Source organism: Heptranchias perlo, chromosome 35, assembly GCF_035084215.1.
Source record: "Heptranchias perlo isolate sHepPer1 chromosome 35, sHepPer1.hap1, whole genome shotgun sequence".
NCBI classification, from domain to species: Eukaryota; Metazoa; Chordata; class Chondrichthyes; order Hexanchiformes; family Hexanchidae; genus Heptranchias; species Heptranchias perlo.
The window spans coordinates 10,681,607-10,700,580 of NC_090359.1; the positions used below are offsets into that span (position 1 = coordinate 10,681,607).

Consider the following 18,974-nt stretch of genomic DNA (forward strand, 5'->3'; position numbering starts at 1 on the left):
GTCTGTTGTGGATTCATTGATAGAGATTGATTGCAACGATTAGTCAACAACCCCATTGTCGTTGTATCATGTGACTAACCGGATAGTGGAAGGCGAGCTGGATGGACCTTGGTCTTTTTCCATCCAGCAATTCTTATGTTTATGGACACACGAGTGTGGCTGTGGGGCGGTGCCTAGTGAGTGGAGAACAATGGGTGGGCACAGTGTGTGTTGCCATTTCAGAGAGTATACTATCCTCAAAATCCAAACCATTCCCAGGGGGGGGATATTGAAGTCCCTTCATTAAACAGTTAAACTTGATATCCAACAACAGATCGGAGCTCGGACTCTGTCTCCCACATGAATGTGGAGATACTCGAGGGCCCTCGGGGCTGGTGGGAATGCACCAGGCCTGAGTCAGCACCGACAAGAGAACTGGAAACTAACAGAACAGGAAACAACACTGAATTGTGCAATGATGTAGTTTTCCTTATACTTTCGTAAATTTACAGTGGGAAAGGATCTCAGAGTGAGTGACTGTGTATCTGAGAGGGCAGGCAGTGTGTGAGAGGAACGAGAGGTGTACAGGATGGAATATAAGGAGCAATTGAGGCTGGATTTTACTATTTTCATTATTTAAATAATTTAACAATTAGAGTCAGTGGATATTTCACCATATTCTTTAACTCGTCTCTGAATTTACTCTGGGTCCCTGCATAAATAAACGGGTTTAGGCAGGAACTCAAAAGCTGAAGCATAAATCCGCTTTCCTCCAGAATAAAATTTGAATCATCGAAATTGGAACCTGAGAAATAACTAACGTTCGCAATTCGCACATAGAGGAAAGTTATAAGAAACAACAACCATAACAGGATGAGACTGCCCGAGATACAGAAGAGCAAAACGATGGATTTCCTCCGGTTCTCCATCTCTGGGTCACTCTGATTCTCAACGTTGCTGCGGACCTGGAGTCTTCTGCGGATTCTAATGGCCGCTAAAATGTGTCTGACGGTCTGAGCATTGAGCAATAAAATCACAATGAATGGGAGACAAGGGGTTAAAATGCGGTGAATCCAGTCAAATGCAGCCCATGCGGGTGAGGTGTAAAATATTAACTTGATGTTGCAGAACCAGGGTATGTTGTTAATTGTATACAAAGGTTCATATATAAAATACCAGAATGTATTTTTTAAACAGCTCAGGACACAGACCGTTCCGATAACCACAGCCGCCGTTTTCTCGGTGCAATATTTTGTTTTCAGCTTCTGGCAGCAAATGGCTACAAATCGATCAAAGGTGAACACGACCGTTACCCAGACAGAACTGTCTCTGATTGCATAAATTAACACAAAACTGAGAGAACAGACCGGAGTGATGGACAGGAAACTGAATGGGAAATAAATACCAACAATGCGGTTTAATATCACAGCCGTGATAATGACCAGGAGATCCGTCACCGCCATGGACACCAGGTAGGAAGTGATACATCTGGAGAGACCGCACCTTCCTCGGGACAGGATCACAATCACCGCCAAGTTAGCTGTAAGAGAGAAGGAGAGAGACAGAGCATGTGTACGTGTGTGAGAGAGAACAGGAGCGTTAATGATCCGACTCCCAGCAAAATAATCCAATTGACAGGAATCTGTGTGAAACTTATAGCTTTGACACTTGATCCTGAGTTGAAAACCGATCCTTACCCTCTGGACACCTGTATCTGTGCTAAAATAATCATCCGCATTGAAATCAGACAGGCCAAAGACTTCAGAATGTAAATGAATATAATAAAACATAATGGGAACAAGAAACCCATTAAAACCAATGCGGGAACGTCAAATAGACAAGAAAAGAAACAAATCTTAAAGAATCAGTAAAATGGTTCATAATAAATGCGAAGATTAGGTGACAGGAAAATAAACGTATTACAGAAGATTTTTTAAGAGAATCAATAATAAAAGAATTGACAATGAAACTGGAAACAACCAATAAAGTACAAAAAACTTGCATTTAAAACCGACCATGTCCTGTCGGAGCCCAAATCGCTCTCATCCGATGAATTCATAGAATCATAGAAAGTTACGGCACAGAAGGAGGCCATTCGGCCCATCATGTCCGTGACGACTGAAAAAGAGCTATCCAGCTTTATCCCCCTTTCCAGCACTCGGTCTGTAGCCCTGTAGGTTACAGCACTTCAAGTACACATCCAAGGACTTTTTAAATGAGTCGAGGGTTTCTGCCTCTCCCACCCTTTCAGGCACTGAGTTCCAGACTCCCACCACCCTCTGGGTGAAAATAATTTCTCCTCAGCTCCAGTCTAGCCCTTCTACCAATTACCTACAATCCAAGCTGTCGAATTATTCACTGTTGGAAGCACAAACACAGCGCGGTCTAAGTTTGGAGCAAATCCAGATTCATTCATAAAACGGACACTTGTTACATTGTTTATATTTTTGTCAATAATTGGCTGCCCAATAATGTCCCTTCAATCAAGTCAGTTATTAAATTCAGTCGGGAATTATTTAATCACTGAATAATCTCAATCGATAAAGAACTTGTTGAAATTATTCCGTGCTGTAAATAATTATCAAAACGAAGACAAGTAAATGAATCATTTAATAAACCCAGTCAGTAATGAATAAATCCAGAGATTAAATTCAACCAGTAGCTTCACGATTATACAGTTACGTCTGTAATTGGTTGAATTATTAATACATCCAATCAGTATTACATATTTTTGATTTAATTTGCTTTAATTAATGAAACCGTAACTATCAGTGAACCATCCTGTATTGGTGCCTGGAATGCTGGCATCAAACGCAAAGAATTTTCACCCTGATGTTGCTGTTTAGCGGATCGCCAGCGGTTCCACTTCTTATTCATCTGTAGAGGCTCCGATATATCTTCAGGGGCAACTTCACAATTAGAGTGGAAATGCCCTGAGTAAAAAGGAATGGTCACGGTACCCGAGGGTTGAGAGCGTCTGTAGAACCGAACCCCACCACCAGTCAGTCTGCAGCAAGGAACAAAATAATTTCCTACATATCTTATAATAACGTGATAATACCATTCACAACACAACGGCAGCAATACAATATATTCTCTGATATAACAGAGTAGACCTTCCACAGTGCAGCACCAATAAACACAACATAACTACATATACACCGGAATAACAGTGGGATAATTCACCCACAGTAATAATGTTCATAACACAATAGAACTACATCTACACGGTGAGAACAGTGTGACAATTCACTTACAATAACACAATAGAACTACATGTACACCGTGATAACAGATGAAAACATTGTCTTCCTTTCAGCCACAAACTCCCTTCCCTCGCCATCGACTCCATCCCTGTTCCTGGCCATTTTCTGAGGCCGAACCAGACTGTTCACAATCTTGGCGTCCTATTTGACTCTGAGTGCAGTTTCGGACCCATATCCTCTCCACCACCAAGGTCACCTCCTTCCACCTCCGTAACTACTGGTCTCTGCCCCTGCCTCAGCTCATCTGCTGCTGAAACCTTCATCCATGCTGTTGTGACCTCTAAACTCAACTCTTCCAATGCTCTCCTGGCTGGCCTCCTGCCTTGTACCCTCCGTAAACTTGAGCGCATCCAAAATTTTGCAGCTGGTATCATAACTCGCAACAAGTCCTGTTCACCCATCACCCTTGAATTCGATGATCTACATTGGCTCCCTTTCCGACAACACCTCAATTTTAAAATTCTTATCCTTGTACTCAAATACTCAGCCTCGCTCCTCCCTATCTCTGTAGCCTCCTCCAGCCCTACAATCCTCCGAGATCTCTGCACTCCTACAGTAACAGGGCCAATAACACATCAGGTAGTGGTACTGGTAAAGCCGAGAAGCGCACAGTTAAAGGGGAGAAACGAAACAGTTAAAGCAGAGAAATGATACCGTTTAAGGAGAGAAATTATACCATTGAAGGGGAGAAATGATACCATTAAAGGGATAAATTACACCGGTAAAGAGCAGAAATGATATCATTAAAGGTGACACATAAAAGGCAGATATTTATACTGTTGAAGGGGAGAAATTACACAGTCACAGGGGAGAAGTGATAGTAAAAGCGGCGAATTTATACATTTAAAGGGGAGAGATTGCACTATTATAGGGGAGAAATATTGGTAAAGGGGAGAAATTATACAGTTAAAGGAGAGAAATTATACTGTTAAAGAGAAGAAATTATACCGGTAAAGGGGAGAAATTATATAATTAAAGGGGAGAAACGATACAATTAAAAGGGAGAAACGATACCAGTAAACTAGAGCAGTGATACAGTTAAACAACGATTTCCATAACTAATAACTAACTACAATACTTTACCTGGAACACTGATAGCTGCAAGGATGGGATAATAAATGGCAAATAACAGTCCTTTTGGTGAACCGTGCATTTCTATAAGAAGCTCTGCTCTACATTCAAGGGTTGACACATTTATACCTGATGTCAGCCTCCAGGGAGACAATTCGGTGCTTTGGTCTTTTATATTAATTATAGTAATTGATACAAACAGATTAGTGCAGCCGTTGCCAGGCTCGTGTTTTTGTTTTGATGAAATTGGATCTGACACAGCTCTAAAGTGAAATACCGAGAAACCACAGTATGATCCCGATTACATTTCTTCAGAAAAGATAATTAAAAGCTTGACAGGCAGTTACCATTGGTGAGGGTGAGCCTTGTACACGAGGAAGACCCCGGGTTTAAACACCTCTTAATGCTGAATTAACAGATCTCAGCACAAGGCATAACTGATCAGAGACACTCTCATTCTGCAACCAGAAAACGCAGCCAATTTCTCGATCCTGGCCGTACACCCACTTTAACCCACATCTCTGCGTATTATGTGGACAGGTCCAGTTCAGCACGGTTACATTCAGTGTGCAACGTGCCCAATTCAGCCCGAGCCATGTGCATTAACTCTACCTCCGCTACCTGTGTGTGGTCAGGATACTTGTCCGACATCCAATCTTGGATGAGCCCCAATTTCCTCCAGTTTAACATTGCGAAGACTGAAGCCATCGTGTTCAGCCCCGCCACCAACGCGTATCCTCACCACCATTTCTATTCCCCTCCCGGCTACTTTCACAGGCTGTATGGAGCTTTGGTCAGACCCCATCTGGAGTACTGCATTCAGTTTTGGGCACCACATCCTCGGAAGGATGTGTTGGCCTTGGAGGTGGTGCAATGCAGATTCACCATAATGATACCCGGGCTGAGAGGGTTAAGTTATGAGGGCAGGTTGCATAAACGTGGCTTGTATTGCGTTGATATAGAAGTTTGGGGGGTGATCTAATTGAGGTGTTTAAAATGTTAAAATGATTTGATAGATTAGATTGAGAATCAATTTCCTCTGATGGCGGAATGAAGAACGAGGAGACACAATTTTAAAAATTCGTGCTCAGCCATTCGAACAGATTCGGATGTGACGCCAAATGGTAATCAATGTCTTCTTTTTTAATAGTCAAATCAAACATGTGAAAGTATCCAATATTATAAGACAGTAATAATAGAGTGAAGTCACTTATCATACAGATATTAAAACAATATCACATCGTTTGGTCTCTGGGCAGAGTTTGTAATTAAGTTGGCGGTGTAATCCTCTCAAGCCTTCTGACAGTTTCGAAGTCTTTTTACAGCTTGGTCGATCTCTGGACAGAGGTTGTAGTCTTCTGACAGCTGGGTGAACTTCGCTAATTGCTCTGCACCGTCCTCTACCCTGAGCTCAAAAGATGTTGGGTTTTTAAAGCTCCGTGGCAGGAGCCTCACAACATATACGGCGTTCTTATTCATAAAACTCTTCTAGATTTATGAGGTTATTTGACCACAAAATATAATGTTGCCAGCTTGACCCATCCGTTCACAAAATCCTCCGAAGGAAACTTTTTTTTAAACAGAATTTAAGTGGTCAGCTTAACTCATCTTGTCACAAAATCCTCTGCAAAATGGTTTCTCACAGAGGCCAAGTGACCACTGATTGCTCCTCATACATCGAGCTGCCTGCCCGCATTGTGTTCTTATCACCATCCCTGCTGCTTTTCCTGAGTCATTGTCCATAGCTGCCTTGCCTTACAATGGAAATGGTCAAGGTCAGTTTTTTTTTATTCGGTCATCGGATGTGGGCGTCGCTGGCGAGGCCGGCATTTATTGCCCATCCCTAATTGCCCTTGAGAAGGTGGTGGTGAGCCGCCTTCTTGAACCGCTGCAGTCCGTGTGGTGAAGGTTCTCCCACAGTGCTGTTAGGAAGGGAGTTCCAGGATTTTGACCCAGCGACAATGAAGGAACGTCGATATATTTCCAAGTCGGGATGGTGTGTGACTTGGAAGGGAACGTGCAGGTGGTGTTGTTCCCATGTGCCTGCTGCCCTTGTCCTTCTAGGTGGTAGAGGTCGCGGGTTTGGGAGGTGCTGTCAAAGAAGCCTTGGCGAGTTGCTGCAGTGCATCCTGTGGATGGTACACACTGCAGCCACTGTGCACCGCTGGTGAAGGGAGTGAATGTTCAGGGTGGTGGATGGGGTGCCAATCAAGCGGGCTGCTTTGTCCTGGATGGTGTCGAGCTTCTTGAGTGTTTTTGGAGCTGCACTCATCCAGGCAAGTGGAGGGTATTCCATCACACTCCTGATTTGTGCCTTGTAGATGGTGGAAAGGTTTTGGGAGTCAGAACGTGAGTCACTCGCCGCAGAATACCCAGCCTCTGACCTGCTCTTGTAGCCACAGTATTTGTATGGCTGGTCCAGTTAAGTTTCTGGTCAATGGTGACCCCCAGGATGTTGATGGTGGGGGATTCGGTGATGGTAATGACGTTGAATGGCAAGGGGAGGTGGTTAGACTCTCTCTTATTGGTGATGGTCATTGCCTGGCACTTGTCTGGCACGAGTGTTACTTGCCACTTATCAGCCCTAGACTGGATGTTGTCCAGGTCTTGCTGCATGCGGGCTCGGACTGCTTCATTATTTGAGGGGTTGCGAATGGAACTGAACACTGTGCAATCATCAGCGAACATCCCCATTTCTGACCTTATGATAGAGGGAAGGTCATTGATGAAGCAGCTGAAAATGGTTGGGCCTAGGACACTGCCCTGAGGAACTCCTGCAGCAATGTCCTGGGGCTGAAATGATTTGTCTACAACAACCACTACCATCTTCCTTTGTTCTCGGTATGACTCCAGCCACTGGAGAGTTTTCCCCCTGATTCCCATTGACTTCAATTTTACGAGGGCTCCTTGGTGCCACACTTGGTCAAATGCTGCCTTAATGTCAAGTGCAGTTATTCTCACCTCACCTCAGGAATTCAGCTCTTTTGTCCATGTTTGGACCAAGGCTGCAATGAGGTCTGGAGCCGAGTGGTCCTGGCGGAACCCAAACTGAGCATTGATGAGCAGGTTATTGGTGAGTAAGTACCGCTTGATAGCACTGTCGACGACACCTTCCATCACTTTGCTGATGATTGAGAGTAGACTAATGGGGCAGTAATTGGCTGGATTGGATTTGTCCTGAGACTGTGACCCCTGGTTTTGGGCTCCTCAGCCATTGGGAACATCCTCCCTGCATCTGGTCTGTCCAGTCCTGTTCGAATTTTATATGTTTCACTAAGATCACCTCTCATTATTCTAAACTCGAGTGAATACAGGTCTAGTCAACCCAATCTCTCCTCATAAGTCAGTCCTGCCATCCCAGGAATCAGTCCAGTAAAACTTTGTTGCACTTCCTCCTGGCAAGGACTTCATTCCTCAGATAAGGAGACTAAAACTGCACACAATACTCCAGATGTGGTCTCACCAAGGCCCTGTATAACTGCAGTAAAACATCCCTGCTCCTATACTCAAATCCTCTTGCAATGAAGGCCAACATACCATTCGCCTTCCGAACTGCTTGCTGCACCTGAATGCTCGCTTTCAGCGACTGGTGTGCAAAGACACCCAGGTTTCGTTGCACCTCCCCTTTTCCCAATCTATCACCATTCAGATAATAATCTGATTTTACAATCAAAGTGAATAACTTCACATTTAACCACGTTATACTGCATCTGCCATGTTTTTGCCCACTCACCCAACTTATATCAATCATATTGGAACCTCTTTGCATCCTCCTCACAGCTCACATTTCACCCCAGCTTTGGGTCGTGTACAGGGACCTTGGAACAGAGGAACATTAAAGTGGACGAGGAGCAAGAGGAAAGTCACCTGTTTCTGTCCTGTAAGATCCTAAGCTTCATTGAGAATGAATTCATGAAGCATTTCTACATCGTATTTTTTGCAACATTGTAAAATAGCCCAAAGTAGTTCTCTTGCCCAGTATATACAGTTTGTAAAATCTCCCTGAAATATTTACATGTAAATCAAACAGTCAGAAGAGGGTAGGATGGACGTACACTACACTTGAATGTATTATCCTCTATTGGGTTTAATGTTTCCGAACACTTTTTGTCAATAGTGTGAGGAAGCTCAGAGTGAAAGTGAGAAGGGGCCGTCTGACTGCAGTTTCTACTGGAAGAAAATTCACCTTCAGTGTGTACAGTGAGCAGAAATGAATTGCTATTGTTAAAAGTTCCCACTAACTTATTGTTATTCTACTTTAACAGAATGAGCCTGGATCTCCTGCTATGTTTAAACACTAAACTTCAGTGATTATAGCTTAAGTAAAATAATACTATGATTTGATTTAAATGGAGGCGTGGTTTCCACCTGCCAAAGAATGTTGTCTTAAACAGGATGCTGCTAACATCCTGTTTAATAGACCCCCTGAATGTCTGATTTACCAAAAAGAAACCCAGCTTTGTAAAGTTAAACATTCTCATTAATCGGAAGAACATTTTATGAACAAATTTCAGTATTTCATAAGGCAAGGGTGGCCCAGACATGGATTGGACCCAATTCAGTGTAAAGTTATGAAAACCACAGCCAGTTTAGCGACCAGGGGACATAACCTTAAAGTTAGAATTAGGACTTTCAGGAGTGAAGTGAAGAGACACTTCGACACGCAAAGAGTGGGAGAAGTTAGGAACACTCTTCCACAAATGGCAGTTGATGCTAGCTCAGTTGTTAAATCTATTATCTCAGATTAAAATTGTGACCCAAAAGGTAAGGGATATGACGAAGGCAGGTATATGGAGTTATGTCATAGATCAACCATGATCTCTTTGAATGGTGGACCAGGATCGAGGGGCTAAATGACCTTCTCCTGTTCCTATGATCACTCTTCAAATACAGTGAATGATAATAATGTAAATAGTTCATCCTATTTTCAAATTGCAATAAAATCTTCAGGGCCTGTCGTGAGGGGAAGCTGAAGATGAGAAACTTCTGTCTGCTCACAAGAAGACAGGTGAAATTCAAATCCAACAGAGTTAAGTCACAACCTCTGGGTTCCCCATCCCTCGCCCTCTCACTGTGCCTGTACCCAATAGGCACATCATTGCCCCCTGTGTACATTAACCTTCACACTGAGCATTTGAAATCTACCTGGAGCCCCACCCCCACTAAACAAGAATCTTTACATCAGGGACAGGGATCTTCAATCTTGGAAGAGAGTTCCAAGTCCACCGACTCTCAATCCGATTGGTGTTTGGACAATTAGCTCCAAAAGGGAGAGTTTAACTGGAGTTTTGAGCCCGTGTGGGGATTCGAGTGATCAATGGCTGCGGAGCACCAAGGGAGAGATTGGGCCGTCAACCAGCCGGCACCAGTCCCTCAGGCCAGTCCCACTGTTCCTTCAGAGCTCATTGACCTGCACAATGAGGGCCTGGCAAGCCTTCACCCATTGCTGCAGCCATCCCTGGACTGGGCCTGGATACATTATTACCAGCCAGTCTGCCACGACTTACATGGACCCATTAAAACCCATTTCACTAACAGGAGGAACTGTGGAGGAGTGCAGAGTGTTACCAACAGAATTGAGCACTCATTGCATGCTGATTGGAGCCAGATAATGAAAAATGAGCAACCAGCCATTAGAAGATACAAGTAGTCACTGCTTTATTGGTCATTTGATAACTAGTTGAACTGGGTTTGCTTGTGTTTCCTGTACAGGAACAAGGCGATCAAAGAAGCAGAGATCAGAGAGACAGCGGTCACAGTCACGGCCAGAATTAGGATCACCTCAGACTCCACACCTAAAAAATAGAACAAGAAACCAAAGGTCAGAGTGAATGAAGGAAATACTGAGGGGAAAATGGAAACCAGCAGTCAGCCAACTCACCACCCAGAGACCTCTGCTGCATCCTTTGCTCAACCTCATTAAGGGGCTCAATTGCCAGGTCTGTCACATCAGGATCCAGAATGACTAGGGGTCCAAGTAAGGCCTCACCCTCCCACTTCAATTCAGCATCACTCTCTGCAATATCAAACATTCCAGTTAGAGAGGGTAAAGGGTGACCTCCAACATATAGAGGATCAATGTCCTACCAGGTCCAGATATAAGATCCCTCCTTCCTCTGGAATCAAGTCGGAATTCCCTCGTGGCACTGCAGTTACCCAGATGACAACAGGCACACACGTCATTGTTGGATTCTTCCAATGGGGTCCAGCTAAACCAGAGAATCAGTTTATCAACCAGGTTGTCCATCACCCTTTAATACAACACATCCCTGAGCAAGAGAGGGAACTTACATATTCTGGAAAGTACAAGCTTTGTTCATGGAATCTCTCCGATCCACTGCAGCAACTTTCAGGTGACAGGTGATGAAAATCTGAGGGACACATTCAATACAAGTTGTTATTTAGTGACCTCCTCCCAACATGGGGAACCCCAATGTTTGCCTTCCTCTTACCAAGGAACGGTCATCTCCAAAGAAGCGGAACGCATCCAGGTCAAACTGGAGTTTGTCCAGCTCACGTTCACCTCTTGGCAACACAAAGGTTGAAAAGGAGTACTCAGCTTTGCTGTCCAGGAGGCAACTGAAGATAGATTAAAAAAGGGACAAAGTGAATTTAGTGAACCCATTGAGACATAACCAGCTGGAGAAAGCAGAGAGCTCCTTACCCATGGTAGTCAATGATGTTGTATCTTGGGGTGGAATCCTTGTCTGGGCTCAATGTAGCTGCACAGCTGTCAATGTAGAGCTTCAAGGGCATGTGGTTGGTCATTGAAACAGAGGCCTCAATGTGAATGAGGTCACCCAGGTAGTAGACAGTCGAGGTGCGCTCTGTAAGCCAGTCATCTGAAGTACAAGAGGACAAGGGTTGGAGACAGTGGGTGAAACTCCCAGTGGGAGACGACAGAAAAGCACTCCCCATCCACCCATCACATACCGTTCATAAGACGCAGTGAGAATGACAGAAGCCCTTCTCCAGACTTGGTCGAGCTGAATGGGATCCAGGTGGGCTTGATAGGGTCACTGCTCACATTGCCCTTCCTTGAAGGACAGGAGAGTAATTTCAGGACAACTTCAGAGAACTGCACCTGCTGTAGACCTTATTTGCCACAGAGTAAAGTTTCTTACCTAAAATAATGGCACTCAATGGGAATGATAGCTCCATTCGTTCTCACAATGACAGATCCATGAGCATTTGGGGTGTGGTTCAGGTGGGTGGTGTAGACCAGGAAATCTCCAGCCATCTGAAAGACATCAGGGTAAGGAATGAAGAGCTGGTCTCATTGGACAAAAGCTATTTCTGGTCATTTTCCTGCCCTGTTCAGCAGCAGTTTGAGGGGTTTCAGCTGTTCCTCAATGACACATGATTGAAGCAGCTCCACCATTGGTTGAAGTTGCCTCGAGCAGCCTCTGTTGCTCTGCTCAGTCCACCTTCTGCAACAGGGGACTTCAGGCCTGCAGTCAGAAACCCTGAAATGATTGGCACTGCCAGATTTGATGAGCATTCTTTCCCACATAGAATAGAGCTTTCACCTTAAGGGGCTTCAAGTTAACCCTGATATGGAGCACAAAACAACATCACTTAAATCTCATCTGTGTCCGTGGAATCAAGGGGATTGGCAGGAGTAATAACCAAAAGTGGAGTTCCCCTTTAATACATTGTATCCCAATTATTATTCCACTTGTTTCATTTTTCAAGAGAAGTCTCAACAGGAACTTCCACATTGAACATTCATTGACCACAAGTTGAGGCAACAGGCCTGAATATCCACGAGACGGCAAGGAAAAGATAAATCAATTGAGGCACAAAAGAACAGACTGGTTTGGAGGAATGTCGGTAAAGGTTCAAGGTCAATAGAATTGAATCTCAGAGTTAGAGAGTGGTAATGACCCATTTAAGAAAGATGCAGTCCCTCAGTGACAAGTTGAAGTTCTTTTTAAATATAAAGCTAAGATTAACAGGTCAATATAAAGTAGTTGTTTCACACAGGGTGATATTTAACAGTGGGCAAGAATTCATACACAGATTTCATTCAGGGATCTCCTCAGTGGCTGGAGTTTCAGCCGACGTTAATGAATTCAGAGTGGGCAGTAAACGACACAGTGAAATTGGAGCAAGAATTGAGGAATCACATTACCTGCAATCTGCTGCCACATTCATGGAGCCCATAGTCAAAGAGGACAGTGTGGTTCTGAGAGTGGATCCCAGTTGGCCGACAACCTGCTGTCCCCAGGGTCAGGTCAGTAGCTTTAATCAGGTGCCTGGTTCCAAATAAATCCATGTCTACCCTCACCAGCAGGTTCTGCTCTCCACACTGCACCATCACAGTCTGCAGTGGAGACAGACTTCTCCCCTCAGACACACTGAAATGGGAACCAAAGGGAGGCACCGGGAGAGGGACTCTCTGGGGCACAGGGGTGGGTTTTACTCTTCTCCATGGAAATCTCTGGCCTCTAAACTGTTCCCAAATATCAGAGCAACAAACCACTCCAACGAACACCAGCACCGAGAACAAAGCTCTCACTACAAAATCCCCCATGATACCAAACAACTCAACTATTCCTTTACCCACCAACCAACACCTTTTATACACTGCAGTCACCTGACTCCAATTCAATGAGTCGCTGTTGTGATACGATTGGATGTCTTTCAGAAAAAAACTCAATATCTTTCTGATCCTGCTTTCATTCAATCACTTCCATTGTCCTATTTCATAAGTTTCTTTCGAAAAATAAGAAAAAAAGAAAAGAAAAAAGACGGAGGGAGAGAGCGGTGCAACTGAGTACAGCGATACAGAGAGACACCAGCAGAGGGAGGTAGAGAGCGGTGTAACTGAGTACGGAGATAAAGAGAGACACCAGCAGAGGGAGGTAGAGAGCGGTGTAACTTTGTACAGCGATACAGAGAGACACCAGCAGAGGGAGGTAGAGAGCGGTGTAACTGTGTACAGAGAGACACCAGCAGAGGGAGGTAGGGAGCGGTGTAACTGGGTACAGAGATGCAGAGAGACACCAGCAGAGTGTCCAGGAAACCAACCTTTTATCTGAAGTCTGAGGCGAGATCTAAACTGCACAGTGTAGAGGAAGCATTACTGTGTATCTAACGCGTGTTGTACCTGCCGTGTGAGTGTTTGATTTGACAGTGTGGAGGGAGCGACATCTGCATATATCCCGTGCTGTACCTTTCCTGGGAGTGTTTGATGTCACAGTGTGGAGGGAGCTTTGCTCCCCATCTGACCTGTAACTGCCCTTCTGCAACTGGAAATTTTCTCCTTCTTTACTCTTTGAAAACCCTTCACAATTTTGAACACCTCTATCAAATCTCCACTTTATGTTCTCTGTTCTAAGGAGAACAGCCCCAGTTTCTCCAGTCTCTCCACAGAACTGAAGTCCTTCATTCCTGGCACCATTCTAGTAAATCTCCTCTGCATCCTCTCTGAGGCCTTGACATCCTTCCTAATGTTTGGTGCCCAGAATTGAACACAATACTCCAGCTGAGGCCTAACCAGTGTTTTATTAAGATTTTGTATCAATTCCTTCCTTTCTATTCTGTGCCTCAATTAATAAAGCCAAGGGCCCCACTTGATTTTTTTAACAGCCTTCTCAATTTGTCCTGCCACCTTCAAAGATTTGTGTAACTACACCCCCAGGTCTCTCTATTCGTCCACTCCATTTAAAATTGTTCCATTTAGTTTACATTACATCTCCTCATTCTTCCTACCAAAATGTATCGCTTCACAATTCTCTGTATTAAATTTCATCTGCCATGTTTCTACCCATTTCACCAGTCTGTCTATGTCCTCCTGAAGTCTGTTACTATCCTCAACATTGTTTATTACATTTCTGAGTTTCCTGTCATCTGCAAACTTTGAAATTATACCCTGTACACCCAAGTCCCGGTCATTAATATATATCAAAAAGAGCAGTGGTCCCAATACCGAGCCCTGGGGGACACCACTGTATACTTGCCTCCAGTCTGAAAAACAACCGTTCACCACTACTCTCTGTTTACTGCTCCTTAGCCAATTTTGTATCCACGCTGCCATTGTCCCTTTAATCCCATGGGCTTCAATTTTGCTGACAAGTCTATTATGTGATACTTTATCCTCCCTTAATCTCTCCCTGCATAGAAACTCCCCGACCCATATTCATGGCCACCCCCTCGACCTTGCCATCTCACGTGGCCTCTCTACTCCCATCGTCTCAATCATGGATAAGGCCATCTCCGATCACTTCCTTGTAACCCTCTCCACCCATATGGAATCATAGAATCATAGCAAGGTTACAGCACGGAAGGAGGCCATTCGGCCCATCGAGTGATTACCGGCTCTATGGAAGATCAATCCATGCAGTCCCACTCCGCCAATGCACATCACAGAATGAACTCAGGAATCCCACCCCACTTTCTATGGGTCGGGGAGTTTCTATGCAGGGAGAGATTACGGGAGGATAAAGTATCACATAATAGACTTGTTAGCAAAACAGGCTGCGGTTATGGTGCAGACTGGGATCCAGGGCTGAGGCTGTGGTCATCAGTTAGTCTGGGAGTGGCACAATCTGGTTCATGACTCGCCGGGTGTGAGAGTAACACCAGGGAGTCAGGCTGGCGTTTCGAAGGGTGTGGGTTCCAGCTCCCAGTGTTTCCAGAATGTTCTGTGTGTGTTTCACTGAGACTCGGGCTTCACAGTAAATATTAAAAGGATTGTAGACAAATACTTGGCCATGAGCTGCTGAGTGACCTGTCGGGAGATTGTTGCTTGCTTCCCTTCAGCTTGTGGGACTGTGTTTTTGGTGCACTGTCCCTTTAAGAGCTGTGGTCTGCCTCATTTGTCAGTGTGATTGTGGGACTGACACAGAAGCGAGGGAGGAAGCAGCAGCCATAGCTCGGACTGCAGGCAAATTGGGAGGCTGGGATTAAAAGGCTGTTATTCCTACACCGGGAGTTGAAACCACGCCACCTGCAGGAAAACCAGGAATCCTAACCACCAGACCACATGGGAATGGAAGGAGGAATCAACAACAAGGGCACTGAGACAACACCCAGAAGGTTAAGGCGCGATTTAATGTCGGTGTTCACAATTATGAAAGATTTTGACAGACGAAATAAGGAGAAACTGTTTCCAGTGATGGGAGGGTTAATAACCAGAGGACACAGATTAAAAATAAATGGGAAAAAAAGCCACAGGCGGGAGGAATGAGGAGAGATTTTTTTACGCAGCGAGTTTTTATGATCGGGAATGCACTGCCTGAAAGGGAGGTGGAAGCAGGTTCAATAGTAACTTTCGAAAGGGAATTGGATAAATACTTGACCGGAAAAAATTCACAGGGCTGTGGGGAAAGAGCCGGGGAGTGGGACTAACCCACTTCCTTCTGTGTTCATCCCTGGAAAAAACTCTCCCCCCAAGTCACTTACAACGGCACTTTCAAATTCCCAACTGTCTATTCTTTGGCCATTCATCGCCAGATCTGGCTGGACCACATAAAGCACTATCGGGTCCTGTCTCCTCTGACAAAACTGCTCACTATTCCAGGATCATCCTGGAATGTAAAGATAACCCCCGGATTCTCTTCACTACAAACCATCTTCTTAAACCCCTCTCCCATCCCCTCTCCACCCTCACCTCCAACAACAAGTGCGAGGAGCTCACGGACTTCTTTGTCACTAAGATTGAGACCATCCATTCAGCTGCCTCTGCCGTTCCCCTCCCTTCCGGGAGCTCACCAAGTTTCTCTCCTATCTCCCCTCATGCCCTCTCTGAGCTCATCTTGACCATGAGACCCACCTCCTGCTCCCTCGACCCTATTCCCTCCAAACTTCTGAATACACAACCTCCTTTCCTGGCCCATGTTTGCTGACATTGTTAACGGTCCCCTCTCCTCAGGTACTGCCCCCTCCTCATCAAATCTGCCGTCATCACCCTCCTTCTCAAAAGACCCACCCTTGACCCTCTGTCCTTTCAAAAGACCGCCCCATCTCCCACCTCCCTTTCCTCTCCAAAGTCCTTCAATGTGTTTTTGCCTCCTAAATCCGTGTCCATCTTTCCCACAACACCATGTTTGAATCCCTCCAATCAGGCTTCCACTCCTGCCACAGTACTGAAACGACCCTTGTCAAATTCACAAATTACATCCTCTGTGACTGTGTCGAGGGAGATTTCATCTTGATCGAACCCTTGATCGAACCAGATTCACTGAAATGTGAAGCATCTGTGGTGAATGTACGTTAAAAGCTTGCACCACTTCCTCGTTAGTATAGTGGTGAGTATCCCCGCCTGTCACGCGGGAGACCGGGGTTCAATTCCCCGACGAGGAGGTTATTGCTGCTTTCGAAGCTTCACTTTCATTTATCTGCAATATTGGATGTTGAAAATACAATGAAAAACTGACTCGGCCTTTCCCACTTCTCCAATTTGATTTCACAGCGATTTTAAAAATCTGCTCTCTGCCTCACGCTTCAGCTCGATGTCAGAACCACAATAATGGGCAAGAAATAAAACGCAGAATCGCGCTGTCACCAGCCCGAAACAGAGAGAGACAGGTCTCGGAACAGGCGCAGACATGAAAGATCTCACATACAGCAATGAAAAGGATGCATGTTTCAGTGAATCTATTTTAACGACTTCTTTGATGACAATTTGTTTAACTTTCCACATGCCACTGTTGAAAGAAGACTTCCTTTCTGTCTCTTTGTTAGTCAAGGTCCAGAGAAAAATTATGTGGGGAACAGGGAAAAAGTGACAGAAAGAAAGAAAGAGAGAGACACTCAGAAACGGGTAGAAAAAGTGAGACACACGCAGACATATTCACACATACACAAACACACACATTCATAGCTACATACACACTCACACACAGACACACCGGCATGTACACACAAACACACACCCACCAATAACCTGAAAGTAACACAGGACGACTTGCCAAACAGCAGAAGCAGCATGCTGTAGACAGAGCTAAGCGATCCCACAACCAACGGATCTTCTGCAGTCCTGCCACACCCAGTTGTGAATGGTGGTGGTCAATTAAACAACTAACGGGAGGAGGCTCTGTGAACATCCCCATCTTCAATGATGGGAAAGCCCAGCACGTGAGTGCAAAAAAAAGACAAGGCTGAACTGTGAGCAACCATCTTCAGCCAGAAGTGCCGAGTGGATGATCCATCTCTGCCTCCTCCCGATGTCCCCACCATCACAGAAGCCAGTCTTAGATCGAGGTGAAGAGTGACGCGGAGAGCAGATTTTAAAACCGCTGGAATATCAGTTCATTTAAATTGAGGAAAGTGGGAATCTCCGAGTCAGTTTCACACTGCATTTTCCACATCCAATGTTACAGATAAAAACTTTGACAGGCGGCGAAAATTTAACGTCCTCGTCGGGGAATTGAACCCCGGTCTCCGGAGTGACAGGCGGGGAATACTCACCACTATACTAACGATGAACTACTGCATTGATTCTACACTCACCCCAGATGGTGTTAAAAATGCTTCATGTGTCAGTGAATTTCTTCAACGATTTATTTGATGACAGTTTGTTTAATTTTCCACGGGCCACTGTTGAAAGAACCTTTTACATTTCCTTCTCTTTGTTAGACAACGAACAACTGACTCTGTCTTTCTTTCGTTCTTTCTCTCTCTTATCGTGGTGAGCATTTATAAGACGCCAACTTTTAATTTTATGTCTTCGCCGAGCTTCTTCCTAAAAAAAACTACAGAGAAAAATAAACAGCTGATTGTCGCTTTCAGAATATTATTGAACAGAGACTGTTTGGAGACTGGATGCAGAGCGATTGTGATTTTAACTGACTCGTGGTTAAGGTGACAGATTAAAATTTCATTCATTTCCCTCGCACAGGTTCGAATCTGAGAGACTTCAGATCCCGTCATTTATCAACGTGTTCATCTCTGCGTTTCAAAATTCAACAAGTTTCTTGTGGAATTAATAATTCTGAAGTGAATTAAAATTCCACAGCATTGAACACCTCGAGTTTTATGCTCATTGATCTGTGAGATTTCACGAAATCTACGACAGAAATAGAACAAAAATCAGCCAAATTATCCATGTTCTGTCTCTCCATATTTCTGAGTCACTCCATGTGTATGCGTGTCTGTGTCTATCTGTCTGTGTATGTGCCTCATATTTTCTATGTTTTCTTGAGTCGGTCTTTCTCTGTCTCACTCTCTCCCGCGCTCCCCACATCATGATCCAACATGAGACGGAAAAGTGGTCGGTAAATCTTCTTTCAACAGTGGTCCGTGGAAAGTTAAACAAACTGTCATCAAAAGAATAGTTTAAACAGATTTACTGAAACGTGAAGCATCTGTGGTGAACGTACATGCCCTTCCGGCACCAGTTCCACGTTAGTATCGTGGTGAGTATCAGTGTCTATCACCCTGGAGACTGGGGTCAATTCCCCGACGGGAAGGTCTGCCTTCAGAAGCTTCACTTTCATTTATCAGCAACATCGAATGAAGAAAATACAGTGAAAAACTGACTCGGACTTTTTCACTTTCTACGATTTAATTTCACTGATCTCCGAGCAGATTTTAAAATCCTCACCTCGATATCAGAACCACAATAATGAGGAAGAAATAAAACGCAGAATCGCCCTGTGAACAGACCCGGGCTAATTCACCAGCCCGAAACAGAGAGAGACAGAAAACTGC

General features: G+C 44.6%; 2 protein-coding genes, 2 long non-coding RNA genes and 1 other non-coding gene across 6 annotated transcripts in view; 3 read left to right on the forward strand and 2 right to left on the reverse strand.

Annotated features, from left to right (window-relative positions):
* Nucleotides 1-1,894, forward strand: part of LOC137302033 (uncharacterized) — a 53,381-nt gene extending 51,487 nt beyond the window's left edge. The window contains exon 5 of the long non-coding RNA XR_010958403.1: nucleotides 1,242-1,894. This is a non-coding gene — a long non-coding RNA (uncharacterized lncRNA). The remainder of the gene's footprint in view (nucleotides 1-1,241) is intronic.
* LOC137302350 (uncharacterized) overlaps nucleotides 1-18,974 on the forward strand; it is a 413,555-nt gene that overhangs the window by 55,611 nt on the left and 338,970 nt on the right. The window lies entirely within an intron of this gene.
* Nucleotides 612-4,398, reverse strand: LOC137302032 (probable G-protein coupled receptor 139). Its single transcript, XM_067971734.1, has 2 exons — nucleotides 4,329-4,398; nucleotides 612-1,519 (listed from the first exon to the last, which is right to left on the reverse strand). The coding sequence occupies exons 1-2, from the start codon at nucleotides 4,396-4,398 to the stop codon at nucleotides 612-614; spliced, it is 978 nt and encodes a 325-aa protein (XP_067827835.1).
* The window catches only part of LOC137302345 (zona pellucida sperm-binding protein 3-like), a 1,023,493-nt gene continuing 1,014,468 nt past the window's right edge, over nucleotides 9,950-18,974 (reverse strand). Inside the window, exons 1-7 of one of the 2 annotated variants that reach the window (XM_067971981.1) lie at nucleotides 11,250-11,350; nucleotides 10,981-11,158; nucleotides 10,769-10,895; nucleotides 10,608-10,687; nucleotides 10,404-10,525; nucleotides 10,198-10,332; nucleotides 9,950-10,111 (exon numbers count right to left, since the gene is read on the reverse strand). In XM_067971981.1, the coding sequence (XP_067828082.1) occupies nucleotides 9,993-10,111; nucleotides 10,198-10,332; nucleotides 10,404-10,525; nucleotides 10,608-10,687; nucleotides 10,769-10,895; nucleotides 10,981-11,158; nucleotides 11,250-11,256 (768 nt within the window). In that variant the 5' untranslated portion in view covers nucleotides 11,257-11,350 and the 3' untranslated portion in view covers nucleotides 9,950-9,992. Of the gene's footprint in view, nucleotides 10,112-10,197; nucleotides 10,333-10,403; nucleotides 10,526-10,607; nucleotides 10,688-10,768; nucleotides 10,896-10,980; nucleotides 11,159-11,249; nucleotides 11,351-18,974 lie in introns of those variants that run through there. The other variant, XM_067971982.1, reaches the window with a different exon arrangement.
* trnad-guc (transfer RNA aspartic acid (anticodon GUC)) lies at nucleotides 16,554-16,625 on the forward strand. Its single transcript has one exon. It is a non-coding gene; the product is annotated as a tRNA-Asp (tRNA).